General features: G+C 40.7%; 1 protein-coding gene and 1 long non-coding RNA gene across 3 annotated transcripts in view; one reads left to right on the top strand and one right to left on the bottom strand.

Moving 5' to 3' along the window:
• Window positions 1-6,394, bottom strand: part of BNC2 (basonuclin zinc finger protein 2) — a 448,066-nt gene extending 441,672 nt beyond the window's left edge. Inside the window, exon 1 of the mRNA XM_026680262.2 lies at window positions 6,260-6,394. Coding sequence (XP_026536047.2) covers window positions 6,260-6,262 — 3 coding nt within the window. The 5' untranslated portion in view covers window positions 6,263-6,394. The remainder of the gene's footprint in view (window positions 1-6,259) is intronic.
• An 864-nt stretch (window positions 6,395-7,258) lies between these two features.
• The window catches only part of LOC148132448 (uncharacterized), a 37,371-nt gene continuing 30,747 nt past the window's right edge, over window positions 7,259-13,882 (top strand). For both annotated transcript variants that reach the window (XR_015748010.1, XR_015748009.1), the window contains exon 1: window positions 7,259-7,434. This is a non-coding gene — a long non-coding RNA (uncharacterized LOC148132448). The remainder of the gene's footprint in view (window positions 7,435-13,882) is intronic.

The raw sequence follows: 13,882 nt of genomic DNA, 5'->3' as shown, positions 1-13,882 counted from the left end.
TGTGTTTTTAAACTTTTAATTTAAACTATGATTTTATTGCTCTTCAACACACCATATATTTGTATTGTTTCCCTACAAAACTACTTTGGAAAGGTTCTGCTCTGAAAGCAGCAAATAATAATAATAATTTTTTTAACTAACAAAACAAAATCCTTGAATTAGCAAATACAAACTAATACCAACAATGATAGCTGGGCTACTTTTCATTTAAGTAGCAAAATTGTATCTGGAGGATAGCACTTTAGACTGCAGATGACCAAGAACAGGATTGTTGCTCTGCTCCTGAAAAAAAATTCTCTGCATTTAGAAAACTACCATGTCAGATAAAAAAAAACATTGGACATGATTGTTATTATTGAAAGAAACAGCAGTCCATTATGAGTGGTTCTTCTTCTGTTCTGAAGTGGTATAATCCAGGCAGAGTTTTATTATTTGAACTAAGACATTGTTAACATTAATCTGATGTTCATTCAAGAGGGAAGATAGGAAAGAGGCAGCTTCCAATTACATGTATTTTATACATGAGTATTGGAACTAATTTTCTGGACATGATTGCTTACAAAAAAAAATAATCTTGCAAGATTAATATGAATTTCTTAACTGGAACCATCTCAAAAGAATATAGAACTTTTAAGTCACAATCATGGTATAAAAGCTACCTGAATGTAAATGTTATCAATATGTCAATGAAGTCTGTTTGACAAAAAAATACAAACAAGAATCAGTGTCTTATTAATTAGAAGAACCATGAACACAGTCCATCAAATATGTGCTTGGAAAATTTATATGTGACTTGCACAGTAAAGACACTAAGATTGTAGCTTCCAATCTTATTTTAGTCAAAGGGACTTAACTCACCCCACTCTATCACTTTCAACAGGATGAGGAAAACACTTTTACATGAGACCAAGGTGCAGGAACAAGGAAGCAGACAGTAGATAATTTCTTGGGCGTTTTAGACTGGCCCTGAATTTTCTATTCAGAATTCCCATTCCCACTAACAGTAATATTTCCATGACTGGAATACCTGATTTGGGCCATTCAATGGAATGAATGTGGTATTTCCAAATCTAACTCTTCACGGTCCTTAACCTGACCCATTTAGGGCTAGTCCACCTGCGCCTGCTAGGCATCGCGACAATCATTTTTCCTGCTAAATAGGTTCAGTAATATTTTCCCAGAAAATATCTTCCAACTTTCATATGGAAGGGATACTGGGTATAGAACTCTCTGGGTTACGAATAACAAAAATTTCAACAGAATGTTCAATGAACTAAGTAATAATTTTGCCAATGGGTGTAGTTAGATTAGGAGTGTCAAACTCATGCCCCGTGAGCCAGATGCATCACACGCTGACCATGCCCACCCCCAGTTTAGCAAAGGGGAAAAAAATTGTGATACATCACATGACAACGTGTCATCGCGAGTTTGACACCTCTGGTGTAGATTGTTTGTACAGTCTATAGTCCACCTCAGCCTTCCTCAGTCCAGATGTGTTGGGCAGTGGCTCTCAGAATTCCCATTATATGTCCCAGACCTTCTCTACTTAACAAGAAGACCCAACAAGGTAGCTTAAGAAAAAAAATAATTACTTTGATTACCATAAACTCATTACCACAATTTTTTAAAAAATCACATCAAATCAGGCAAGTTACATTATGAAGATGTTTACTCTGCAGACTATAAATGAAAAGAATTGCCCCTGGAAGGTAAGAAAAAAAAATCCACTTTTAAAATTAAGAATTGTCTTATTGGAATTAAAACATTTTATAAATGCAATGGAAGCTTCAAATAATTATACCATCCCCAGAAAAATTAAAATGCTAATTACTGAATAGCAGCATTGTAGCTCATAATTTTTTAAAAAATGTTTCTTCTAGTCCACTAGAAAAAATATCAGCACAATTTTTACATATGTAGTGTTATTATTTTATGTAACAGAGAGAGAGAGAGAGATGGAGACAATGATGAGACACTATTTTTCCCTAGATGTAAGTGTTCATTTTAACTCAGCAATTTTCCAGAGCCAAAGTTTGAAGAGATGTGGGTGATAAATGGAAACATCTGCTGTAACTTAAAAAATAAGTAAATATTATTTTGCTTTTTTTAAAAAAAAGTGCACTAAAACATTTTCAATTGATATTTGACTCAGAAACAATCCAGTCTGAGACATTGGATTGCATTCTTCTACATATTGAAAGGAAATAGTATACACTTCAAAAACTGATATTGGCAATACTTACAACTAGTAGCAAAAGCAAGGCATGCATACCTGGAACAGGACTGTCATATAAACAATGTGTATATAAACACATTCAGAGTTGTTTGATTCAGAAAGCAGCAGAGAGAATTTTGCTTTCCCTTTTAACAGAAAGCTAGAAATGCCAATGGTATTTTTCTCACTTATGTCACAAAAATAGTATTCACCCAGAATATCTCCAATGAGTGCTTTTCTTGCTGAATTTCTTATGCATTCAAGTACTGGATACAATGGAATTACAATTATTTAGCAAGCTATAAATAATGTAACTGTCGTGCACAATTGATATTTTAGCATGTCTTACCAGTACTGTAAAAGACTCATTTATAGATCAGCAAATCATTTCTACAAGCAAGTTCAGCTGTGAAATACCAAAGGAAGCCTATGCTGTTTACTGCTAAATTGGGTTTTCCCTCATTGTCTTTGAACAGCTCTAAGGGATGTGCTAGAGAGAAACAGAGTCTTTAGAATCTTTATATATAAAATGAAAGCAAACTTTTGAAGTCCAAGATTCTGAGAGTCTTAAAACACTATGAACAATACAAGTTATGTACCCTATGTACTCTGCCTTACTTCCGTTTTGGGAAGATGCTTAAGGACAGTGCGGTTCCTGGGTGAATAATGTTTTTTTACCACTGTTAATCTTCACTGTTAACTACTGGGCCATATGGATAAATATGGAAGAGGAAGTTAGGTTGGGAGGGAGGGAAGTAAGGTAGATCAACTTGTTGGAAAAGCTCAAATAAGATACTGTGGAGGCAACAGCAAGTTACAGTAGGACAAAGCTAACTGTTCATAAACATTGATCCAACGACTTGAGTTATCAATCATGAGTTCATTGAACCAAATAGCTCCCCACTGCTATACTAAGGCTCTTAGACCCAAGTGAATCCTATTCCACTGCTGAAAACTTCATCAGGGGGGCTATGGCTAAAACATGCCCTCCTCCCACACATCTTTCTTATCTTTTTTTTTTTTTTTTGCTTGGCCAAAGTCAGGCAGGTTTCTAGAGGAGAAAAGAGCAAAGGGAGGAAAAAAAAGACAGTTCAGCAATGATTGGACACCTGGCAAGATGCAGTGAGGTCTGGGCCACTCTTGGAGCTGTACAGATAAAAGTAATCAAATGACACTCATGGAATGCAAACTGGCATTCTTGAAGTGCAGCAATTTCAGAATTCCTGAAACATCCCTGACAGCAAGCAAGATTAGAATAAAATATTACGTAAAAGTGGTGAATTTAAAAAAATGAAGCTCAAAGGTTTACCGTTTAATCATTGGGTTGGCAAAAATAAACCCTGTTTTAGTTTGGCTTCATATGACGGGCTAATCAGTCTGTCAAATATACACCCAGAACACGCTCTATAATATTTGAAAGAGAAGAAGCTACATATGTTCATACTACATTTCTTATAAATGGTAATGTTTCAACTAACTGTTTCTAAAATATTTGAAAGAGATCTTTATCGCATTTCAAGTGTGTGTAAAAGCCTATTAAAGCAGCTTATCTGGTAGTGTATTAATACTAAATGCTCACTCACAGTGTGTATGCAGACCTGTTGAAATGAATTCCTTTTAACATGCAGTTTGTAAAGTATTTTTTTTTTAATCATTTGAACTGGAAGCTTCATAAAACTGAAAAACCTTTGTATGTAGCTACCCTCATACATAGTTAGAACTGAACACTCAAGAGAATTTTTAAAAGAAACTGTAACATCAAGCAGAAGCTCTTACTTATATTTCAAACTAAAGTTTCTAGCATGCTGAAGGAAAGAGCAAACCTATTATAACAGTTAACAGTTACAATTCTATTTAGACCTATCTAGTGTAAGTATTATTCAAGTACATATATATCAATTTGTAATAGACTTATAACTTATGAGTTTGCTAAAGATTGAGTAAACAAACATTAAACTTTCTTTCTCATTTTAAATGTTAATTCACTTTTTAATAACAATTCCAGACCATAATGAAATAATATGTACAGCAAAAGACTTAAAAAGCACTGATCATACCAAAATAAATCCAAACCCATTCTTGTCTAAAGTTTTGTCTCCCACATAAGAGAAATGTATGTAAGATTTAAGGCAGGGACTGTAGTGTGTTCATCTGACTTTAAAGCTTCAAGCTGTTTCCACTATTAGTGAGGTATGAATATTCATCTAAATTTAAAACATTTTAATCCTTGAGTCTGCTTAGATTATTACATGATGTCTGTTGTGCATCAATTTACAACAGCTTGACTCTTAAGAGTAAACGGGAAGCATCATAAACTGCAGCCTGCTTTCAAACGCACTTTATGTTCCGCCAGTTTTATAATAATCCTAGTCTGAGCATAAGACCCTTTCTTTACCCATGTACGTGCCCTCTTTTCCTGCTTTTTTGCAAATTTCCCACCTTCCAACAGGGGCTTTAATCAGGGGGACAAAACATCACTATATGGAAGTGGGGAGGAGATGATTTTCACCACATACATTCTAGTTACACAGTGAGAACTAGAGCATGCCGTCCCAAAGTGAGACAGCCACACAGAAAATCATTCAAAGACTTTAAACATATTAGGCAGTGGTCCAGGAAGAATCTATCCACTTTGATTCCTATACTAAAGATTATTTCTTTTTTAAAAATTTGCTTCCCGATGAGCTGAGCTACTGGATTATTTTTTTTAAACTATAAGCGTAAAAACATTTCTTTCCATTCCTTTAAATGGGATCAGTTGTTCCGTAGAAGTTACTCAACGCAGGCAAAAAAGAGTTTCAGCACGGGCTGTCCGATTTATTGGAACTCCCATAAAAACTTTCCGAAACAAAACAAAACAAAACAAAACGAGGTAAAAATTAAACATAAAACCAGCCATTTCACAACTGCTTATAAGAGTTCCGACGTTTCCCCGATTACTTATATACACCTTCCTCAACCGCATGTGCGATTCACACGCGTTTCTTAATCCCAGCAGCCTTGATTTTTGAGCAATGCTGAGAATTGACAACACTTCAGGCAAGGCGGACAAGACTTGTATTTATTTATTTATTTATTTAAAAAAAAATTCTCCCTAGAACTCCAGTCAGGTTTTAATAACAATTGCTGCCCTCGGAAATGCAAACTGTGAAAGTACAATGCTCCCCCACCCTCCCCAAAAAAGTTGCGACCGGACGGCATCCTTTTTGCCTTCTGGTCTAGGTAAGCCTGAGGCGCTGTGGATCGCCGACACGCCAAGCGCGCGCGCAGACACACACACACACACGCGCCCGCGCGCGTGCAGACAGACACCCCCATCCCCATCTCCTCCCCCACCCCCAATGCCCGGTTCCGCTTTAGACCGTCGGTTTGCAACCCAAGACCGCGCCTGTCATCTCTGACAGAAAAAGGGACCGCTTCTTTCCTTCCCTCCTTTCCCTAACGCGATCCCTTTATTATGCCTTAAGATAAAAGTAAAAAGAAAAGAAAACAACCCAGCCCAGCCCGCTCACTTCTTCTCTGATCTTCTTTCACCTTTGATGCGATTAGCAAAAAAAAAAAAACTTAAAGGGGTCAAAAAGAAAGGAGCCAAGCTCCCATCGAATTCTTTCCTTCCCAACCAGAAATGAGGAGGGAAGGAGGAGGAGCGGGACGAGAAGCGCTAGGAGAAGTTTGAAAGTTATGTCACTGTCCTGTATTCTCTCCCTCTCGCCGGCCCGCATGCTCGAGTCCCCCGCCGCCCGCCTCTCTCTCGCTCTCTCTCTCCTGTCCCCCCCGTCCCTCCTCCCAGGTCTTTGCACCGCAGGAATTTTTGCCGACTGCTTGTTTGTTTCAACGGTTTTAGAAAGACGCTTCCAGGCAAGGCTGTTTGTATTACGGCACATTGTGCGGGGGGGGGGGGGAGGAAGAAAGAGAGAGAGGGATAAAGAAAGAAAGAAAGAAAGAAAGAAAGAAAGAAAGAAAGAAAGAAAGAAAGAAAGAAAGAAAGAGAAAACTAGTTTTTTTTTTAAGGAAATAAAGAAAGGATGTTGGAAAACTTCTTACCATTTTTGCATGCTGCTTGTCAAGGGCACCCCCTGGGCTCTGGAACTCCTCTCAGCGGCAGCGCCTGCACCGGCCTTTCCTTCCTCCCTTCTTCTTTTTTTTTTGTTTTGTTTTTTGTTTTCCCCTTCCTTCAGTTTTTCTTGGACTGCTCCCCACCCCACCCCCACCTCCTCCTCCAAACCGGCTCTCTCAACAGCCCTCCAGGTGATTTTCACACACACTCACCCAGACAGACAGACAGACAGACACACACACACACACTCCAAGGCCTTCGCAAACACCCCCCCAGAAAAAAAAAAACTTCAGCGGCGGGGGTGGGGGGAGGAGATGCGATAGGTGAGGAAAAGCTCCTCGAGGTCAAGACGTGAGAAATTTGAATCTGGTCCCCGCCACAGGTTGGGCGAAAGGAGGAGCGGCGGGGGGGAGGTAGAGGCGAGGTCGTCCCAAAACTGAAAGAACACAACGGAGCTTCCCCCTTTCTCTCTCTCTCTCTCCCCCCGTTTCTCTCTCTCTCTCTCTCTCTCTTTTTAACCTCCTCCCACCGCTACTGTACCTCAGAACAGCTCGTTATTGGTCCTGGGAAAGGGAGACCGAGGGAGAGAGAGGAGGTGGGGAGTAAGAACGGGAAACTTTCCCCCCAACAAGCCAACAAGAGGTCGCCTGAGCCCAGCTGTCAAAAACAAAACAAAACAAAACGGGGGTGGGTGGGGGGGAAGCAAAGGGGGACCGCCTCAAACAAAGCCCGCCGGGAACTTTTATTATTATTTTTATTTAATAATTTATTGGGAGTTGCGCGCTAGGGACGGGGGTCGCCTTTTGCAGCCCCACCAATCGCGCCCCTTCCGGGCCAGTTCTCTCTGTCTCTCTCTCTGTCTCTCTCTCTCTCCCCCCCCTCCCCCCACCCCACTCTCGCGGCGGCGGCAACACAACGCACGCTCCTCGGTTGCTGCTGCTGCTGCCGCCGCCGCCGCTTCTCGTCTTCCTTATCAGCTCAAGGCGTCCAGGCGCCGCTGGAGGGAAAGAGCGAGAAAGGGGGGAAAGCAGGGAGGGAGCGAGCAGGAGCGAGCCTGGAGGGAAAGGGGAGAGGAGGAGGAGGAGGAGGAGGAGGAAGCCGCGGCGAAAGTGTGGGGAACTCAAGAGCGTCGCAGGCGGAGTAAAGCAAACTTCGGCACCCCGTAAGGAAGACTTTTTCGTTTTCTTCCCTTCTTCGTTTCTCGCGGTCCCGGCGCCCGCCGTCCCTCCCCCCACTTCCCCCGGCTTCTGTGGTTTTGTGTTTGGGGTTTTTTTTCACGCAAATTATCGTCGCGTTTTATTGGGTTGTTTTTTGTTTTTTTTTTACGCTCACGCCGGTCCCACCAGCAGCAACTGCCTCCGCCGCGGCTTCTTCAGCCGACTCGGCTTAAAGGCGAAGGCGACTTTAGCTGGGGCGAGAGAGCGGTCACCTTCCCAAAAGGGAGACCGGCTTTCCGCGGGCGAGCGCTTCTCCGGACTCGGGGCTCGCGCGGACTCGGAATTCGAACCGTTTCGGGCCAAAGCCGCGCTCCTGTCGAAGCGTCCGGCCGCAAAGGCGCGAGGCGTCCACATCGCCGCCTCCGCTGGGCGGCTGAGGAAGAAGTTCCAGCGCCTTTCGTAAAACTTTCGGCCCGCTTCGAACCCGCCACAGGAGAAGGCAAGGCGCTGTTTTAAAGAACCGGGGGGGGTTGTCTTAGTTACGTTTAGCCGCTTCCACCTTCGAGCTCGCCTTGCTGAAACACCTCGGCTGTTCTCATTGCACCTCGGACTCCCCCCCACACCCGGTCCCTCCCCATGGAGAAGTCGAAATGTTAGAGGCTCTGTGTGTGTTGGTTCACGCAATTCGGCGGCATTTCCTTTCAAGCCATGAGAATGGGGTGGCTTTCTGCGTCTCGTTCGGGATTCCCTAGCCAAAGATTTCGAAGGCAAATTTCTTCCCCGAGATTGCAGAAATCCCAGTTTCTGTTGTGGGACACACAACAGTGTGCATGGTTGCGTTTGACGGGTTTGATGCCCTCAGGGAGTTGTGTGATTGCAGCTCCCCATCCTCCCCAGTCTCTCTCTCTCTCTCTCTCTCCCAGCTCACTCCCCACATTGGCTGGAAAATAAGGGAATTGGAGTCCATCTTAAACTGGATGGCACTAAAGAAAATTGCTATAAATCATAAAAGAGCTTAAAATGGATCCTGCCCATCCAAAGCAGGTTATCCTTCACCACTATAGAAAAAAAAACTGAAAGAAAGGCACTAGAAACAAAACCAACCAAATTTCTTTCTTTCTGTGTTATGCAAACCCAGCCAGTGAAATTAGTGCACATTTCATTGTTACCATCCTGGAAAATTGGTGTAATTCTATGAATCATAGTTACCCAAGAGCATGAGTACTGTATGAACACGGCTATCAAGTTGGAGCTAAACCCCTGGGAACAGCTTTACAAATCTAACCAATTCTTTTGCTTTCCTTACCAATCCAATACAAATCACTGAAGTTTGCACTTGAAAGTTTATTAGCTTTTAACTTCACTTCATTTTGCCTGTCAAAATCTACTCAGCCCTTCACTTTGCTTTGAGTGCCATCTGACTTGCCTGATACTCCCAACAAATGCCATTCCTGTCAGTTTGCGTTCTGATACCATTTTCCGCCACAAAGCCTGAAACCACCCTCACCCGGCCCCCCAGGCAGGGCAAAACTGAAGAATCAGGACTGATTCTTCTAATTGTTCAGAAACAGACTGGCCCCTTCATTTCACCCCCTCACCGAGTTCATTTCCCCTAACCAGTTCCCTGCTTTCTGCTGCAGCATCAGCACTCTCTTTCCCTACGTATTCTTAGCATGACAAAGAGATTAAAAAACATTCAGAAGAGGTTAAGGGGAGAAAAGGGATTCTGCACTGCATTGCTAGTTGGTCATAGTTGAGACAGGGCTGTAGTTTAAGAGCTTAGATTTCCAGATTGACTAGTATTCCCTGCCCAGGCAGAGGTAACTCCGACCCTTTAAATTAGGGCTGTACTGCAGATTGTGTGAAATTGTTGGAGGAAACTAGGAGGACATGCACCCACAGATGAATGCAGAGAGAGACAGAAAGGAGGAGGAAATAGTGGGATGGAAACTTCACTCCATCAAACTTCATATAATCATGGCTCCCAAATTCACATTTCTAATAGTAGGTTTTCTGTAAACCATTGAACTCAATGATTTTGACAGTGCAAACTACAGTATTGCTTTCTATCAGGATGCTTTTTTATTTTTCCAATGCAGCCTTTAGATATTTTGATTTTTTTATCAAAATGTTTGGATGTTTTCTAAGAGGTTTCTTGCTCTTTTCCAGCCAGGCCTGAGTTTACCTTGTTTTCTTTCTTCTTTTGGTAAGAACCAAAGTTGGCCAGGTGCTGCCATCTGCTGGATTGGCTATTTGGTGGAAAGTGAGTTACACTTTCTCATCCTCCCTCAGGGTTATGTGAGGAGAAAATACTTCCCCTTCAAAGGAAACTAATGGAACAGATTATTTAATAAATGGATTTAAACTAACTTGGTGTGGTCTACAAGTGTTATTGCTCTCTCTATTAAAGCCATTGCATTACAACAGTAAGCATGTAACTTGTGTAGTTTAAAACTAACCATCTGTTCTAAAGATAATGGGGTAAACAATAGAAAATCCTTTTCTGGTAGACTTTCTCTATTGCTTCTCAGCTCTGTTGATCAACAGGTTGTAGTACCAACAGGCAGTGTGAGTGGGAATGATGGGACCTGAAGTTCAAATTTCTTTGGAGGGCATTAGATGGACAAAGCTGGTCTCCACTTGACTGTCCAAGCAATCTTAGCTATAGTCATGAATACTTTCAACCTGAATTTCAGAGAGGATCTCTTTACTACCAAATTAACTGTGTAGAAAGTGGACTGTCGTGGGATTTGCCACACAGGAAAACCACTGCATGATTTTATTTTTCATCCTCCACCCAAAATTAGATTTAAAGAACAAGTTGTTAAAAAGAGTGGTATTGCATAGCTCTAGTTCCTTATCATTGCTTTTGCAGCAACGTTTCTGGAAAGCGAAGGATCCTGCACACTGCATGCAAATGGCTTTTTATCTGTTAGTTTACAGCTAACCTAAATTGAAGATGTGTGGGATGGAGTACTTCCCATTCTTCTATTCACTAAAAGCATTCCTCTTTTTGCTTTCGACCCCAGAAGAAGATTAAGGGACAGGTTTTCAAAAGTAAACATGACACTTCGGTGCCTATTTAGTGCTGACTTTTAATGGAATTTAAACGCCTCCAATAGCCTGAGCGTGATGAAGCATGAAAACCAGCAAAGCACTTTGCAGAATCAAGCTTAAAGACTCATTTGGGCTTCTGAAAATAAGCCCCTACAGCAATTAGTCTTAAGCTGTTGTCCTTTCCCATTGGCCTGTGACACCACAAACACAGTTCCCCTGCACTTGGATGCAGCTGTACCAAACACTCAAAGTGAGAGCTTGATTAGTTTTGGGCTTGTTGCTGCTCTTGGATCTCTACAGGCCCTTCCCATCATTTGGAAAGCAATCCCTGCTTTCAACCTTCGCTCACTCAAACAGAATTGCCGTGGGTAGAGAGATCCAAACAATTTGATTAATTGCCACTAATAGCAATCAGGAACAGAGACTGGAGAAAAGGCGAGGTTTATATGTTTTCCACCCACTCTCTCTGTTCCTGTTGTGACCCTTAGTGGGTTCATAGAGGACAATGCTTCCCTACTCCCCCAAAAGATGAACCATTAATTGGCATTCATTGTTCACTACCTCTGTAATTCATAAACACTTATTGTAGGAACCATTTAAAAAATTTCCTACTTTAAAAGAAAGCAAAGGGAAATAGAACATGTAGCTTGCAATGTCACAAATTAGGAATTAACCACCCCATAGTATGGGCCTGAAAATCTGTACTGTTATTTGTTAGTTTTTCAGGTGGTCTTTAAGGAGCTTCAAGTGGCCTACAGAAGATTATCTCATTTGTTTAGAACAGAGCTCTCTAAACTTGACAACTTTAAGACTTGTGGACTTCAACTCCCAGAATTCTGGGAGTTGAAGTCCACAAGTCTTAAATTTGCCAAGTTTGGGGACCCCTGGTTTAGAACAATATGTTGTGGTAGCTTAGCCGAAAGAAAATGGTTGGTCACCAAATTCAAAGCTGAATTGAGATTTGGATCCGGGCTTCCTGATTCAACTCCAAGTCTCTGCCTACAACTCACCGAATTGACTTAAATATGTAACTGCGGCATGGCTTTGATGTTAATCTGCATATGGGAATTCACTTGTAGTCCACAGCTGCAGATCTTTAATTGTTGTGCAAGCTGGAGAAACGAGGGCATTCAGATGTGTTTAGACATGACTGTCATTGTTCAGTTTTCCCAGCCTGATGCCCTCCAGTTGTGTTGTAGCCCGGGTGTTACAGTCACAACTCATCTGGAAGGCAACAATTTTGGAAAAACTAGTATAGTGCTTAGCACTCATACACTGCCACTTCTCTGTATATTCCCACCGTATTGGTAGTGTATCTGACCAGAATTACACTCCTTCCTGCTATTAATGAGCACTAGTCAAGCATTATATAGATCCAACAACTCTAACACAGCAGAGAAAACTAAATGTACAGGTTCAATGCACAGAACACTTCTTTGGCCAGTTTATACACAAATAGGATTCATAGGGCAAAGCTGTTCATAGATTCTACAAATCGGGTTGCATCGGTTCATTTCCGCTCTGTGTGTAAGTATGAAGATCTTCATTGCATCCGGAAAATGTCCCTGAGGAAAAATTGACTTGGTTATATATGTAAAACAGACTTCTTGTTTACAGATTCTCCAAGAAACTGATAATAAAATTTCATACATTTCATTTCATGTCACTTGCTCAAAAAGCAAAGAAGCAATGTCATTCATTCCATGTCCATTTCACAGACTGATTAAGTTTTAATTTAAAAAAAAACAAACCTAGCAGAATAGTTTAATGATAGGATTAAATACACGAATGTATTGGGCCAAATGTAAAAAAGGATATTATGTGAAAGAAATTAAAAAGCAATTTATTATAGCAGCTAGTATTTTTTTTTTTTAAGTGATACCTATTTGGAATTAGCATTCTTTCCTAAGGAGGGTACTGAGAGACATTAGTCACTTTGACATTGGGTCTTTCTATTGTAAGAACAATGGCATACAAATCTTTTTCCTCATTTCCCTTTTGGAGATTTGCAAGCTACACCAACATTTTGTGCCCTCTAAGCCCCCTAGTGGTTGCTGCAACTCATTGTATTCCTCTCTTCAGGGCGAACATCTTTTGAACTACCTGAGTTGATAGTAGATCTGACCGTATGCAAAATAATATATGGTGCTTTTGTCATTTTTTTTTAAGTACAGTTAACACAGAAAAAACAAGACTTGTATGTAAAGTTCAAATAGGCTAAACAAAACTAAAATCCGGAAAAAACATATGGAGTAACACAGATTCCAGCAAAATAAAATAGAAAAATAATAATGTTAAAAATGTTAAAGAGCAAAATAACATTTAAACCATCATTATTCCACATTGTTGCACTACAAGATTCCTAAGAACAGCTCAATATGGGATAATACAAATTAACTTTCAAATTACTTAAATTTAGATTATGTAAAATCATCTTACACAATTTTTTCATCAATATGAAGCCAATTCAAAGGTTAAAAGTTGATATATATTTCATACATTAATCACATAATGCACAAAATTTCCTTTAAGAATGAAACATCGCTAAATCTTGAGTTAAAGGATGACTACCTTTCTGGCAACAATGATGGTCTGCCACTGTAAGAAAACCAATCTTGGCTTTAACTAACTTTCAAGTAACTAGTCTTATAAAATACATCCCATCAGCCCAGAGACACTTTTCACAAAGGGGTTTTGAATTCCTCGAAACTAGCAAATTACAGGTAGTCTTCTACTTATGACCACAACTGAGCTCAACATTTCTTTTAAGTGAGTTGTGCCCCTTTTTATTTTTATTTTTTGCCACAGTTGTTAAGTGAATCACTGTGGTTGATAAGTTAGTAACAAGGTTGCTAAGTGAATTTGGCTTCCGCGTTGATTTTGCTTGTCAGAAAGTCGCAAAAGATGATCAAATGACCCCAGGACACTGCAACCGTCATAGCAATAGCAATAGCACTTAGACTTAATATACCACTTTACAGTGCTTTACAGCCCTCTCTAAGCTGTTTACAGAGTTAGAATATTTCCCCCAACAATCTGGGTCCTCATTTTACCCATCTTGGAAGTATGGAAGTCTGAGTCAACCTTGAGCCTGGTGAGATTTTAACTGCCAAATTGCAGGCAGACAGCAGACAGCAGAAGTAGCCTGCAGTACTGCACTCTAACCACTGCACCACCGCGGTTCATAAATATTAACTAGTTTCCAAGCATCTGACTTTTGATCACATGACCGTAGAGATACTGCAATGGTCATAAGTGTGAAAAATGGTCATAAATCACTTTTTTCAGTGCCCTTGTAACTTTGAATGGTAATTAAATGAATGGTAATAAGTTGAGGACTACCTGTAGCACATTCTATTCTCACATCTGGGAAAAGATAAGAGTGAGTAACAAGTT

The sequence above is a fragment of the Notechis scutatus genome, chromosome 2, assembly GCF_049901735.1.
Source record: "Notechis scutatus isolate UNSWTSFEM ecotype Mainland chromosome 2, rNotScu1.2, whole genome shotgun sequence".
Lineage (NCBI taxonomy): Eukaryota > Metazoa > Chordata > Lepidosauria > Squamata > Elapidae > Notechis > Notechis scutatus.
Note: the sequence above shows the minus strand (reverse complement) of the source record. Positions and strands in the feature narration are given on the sequence as shown.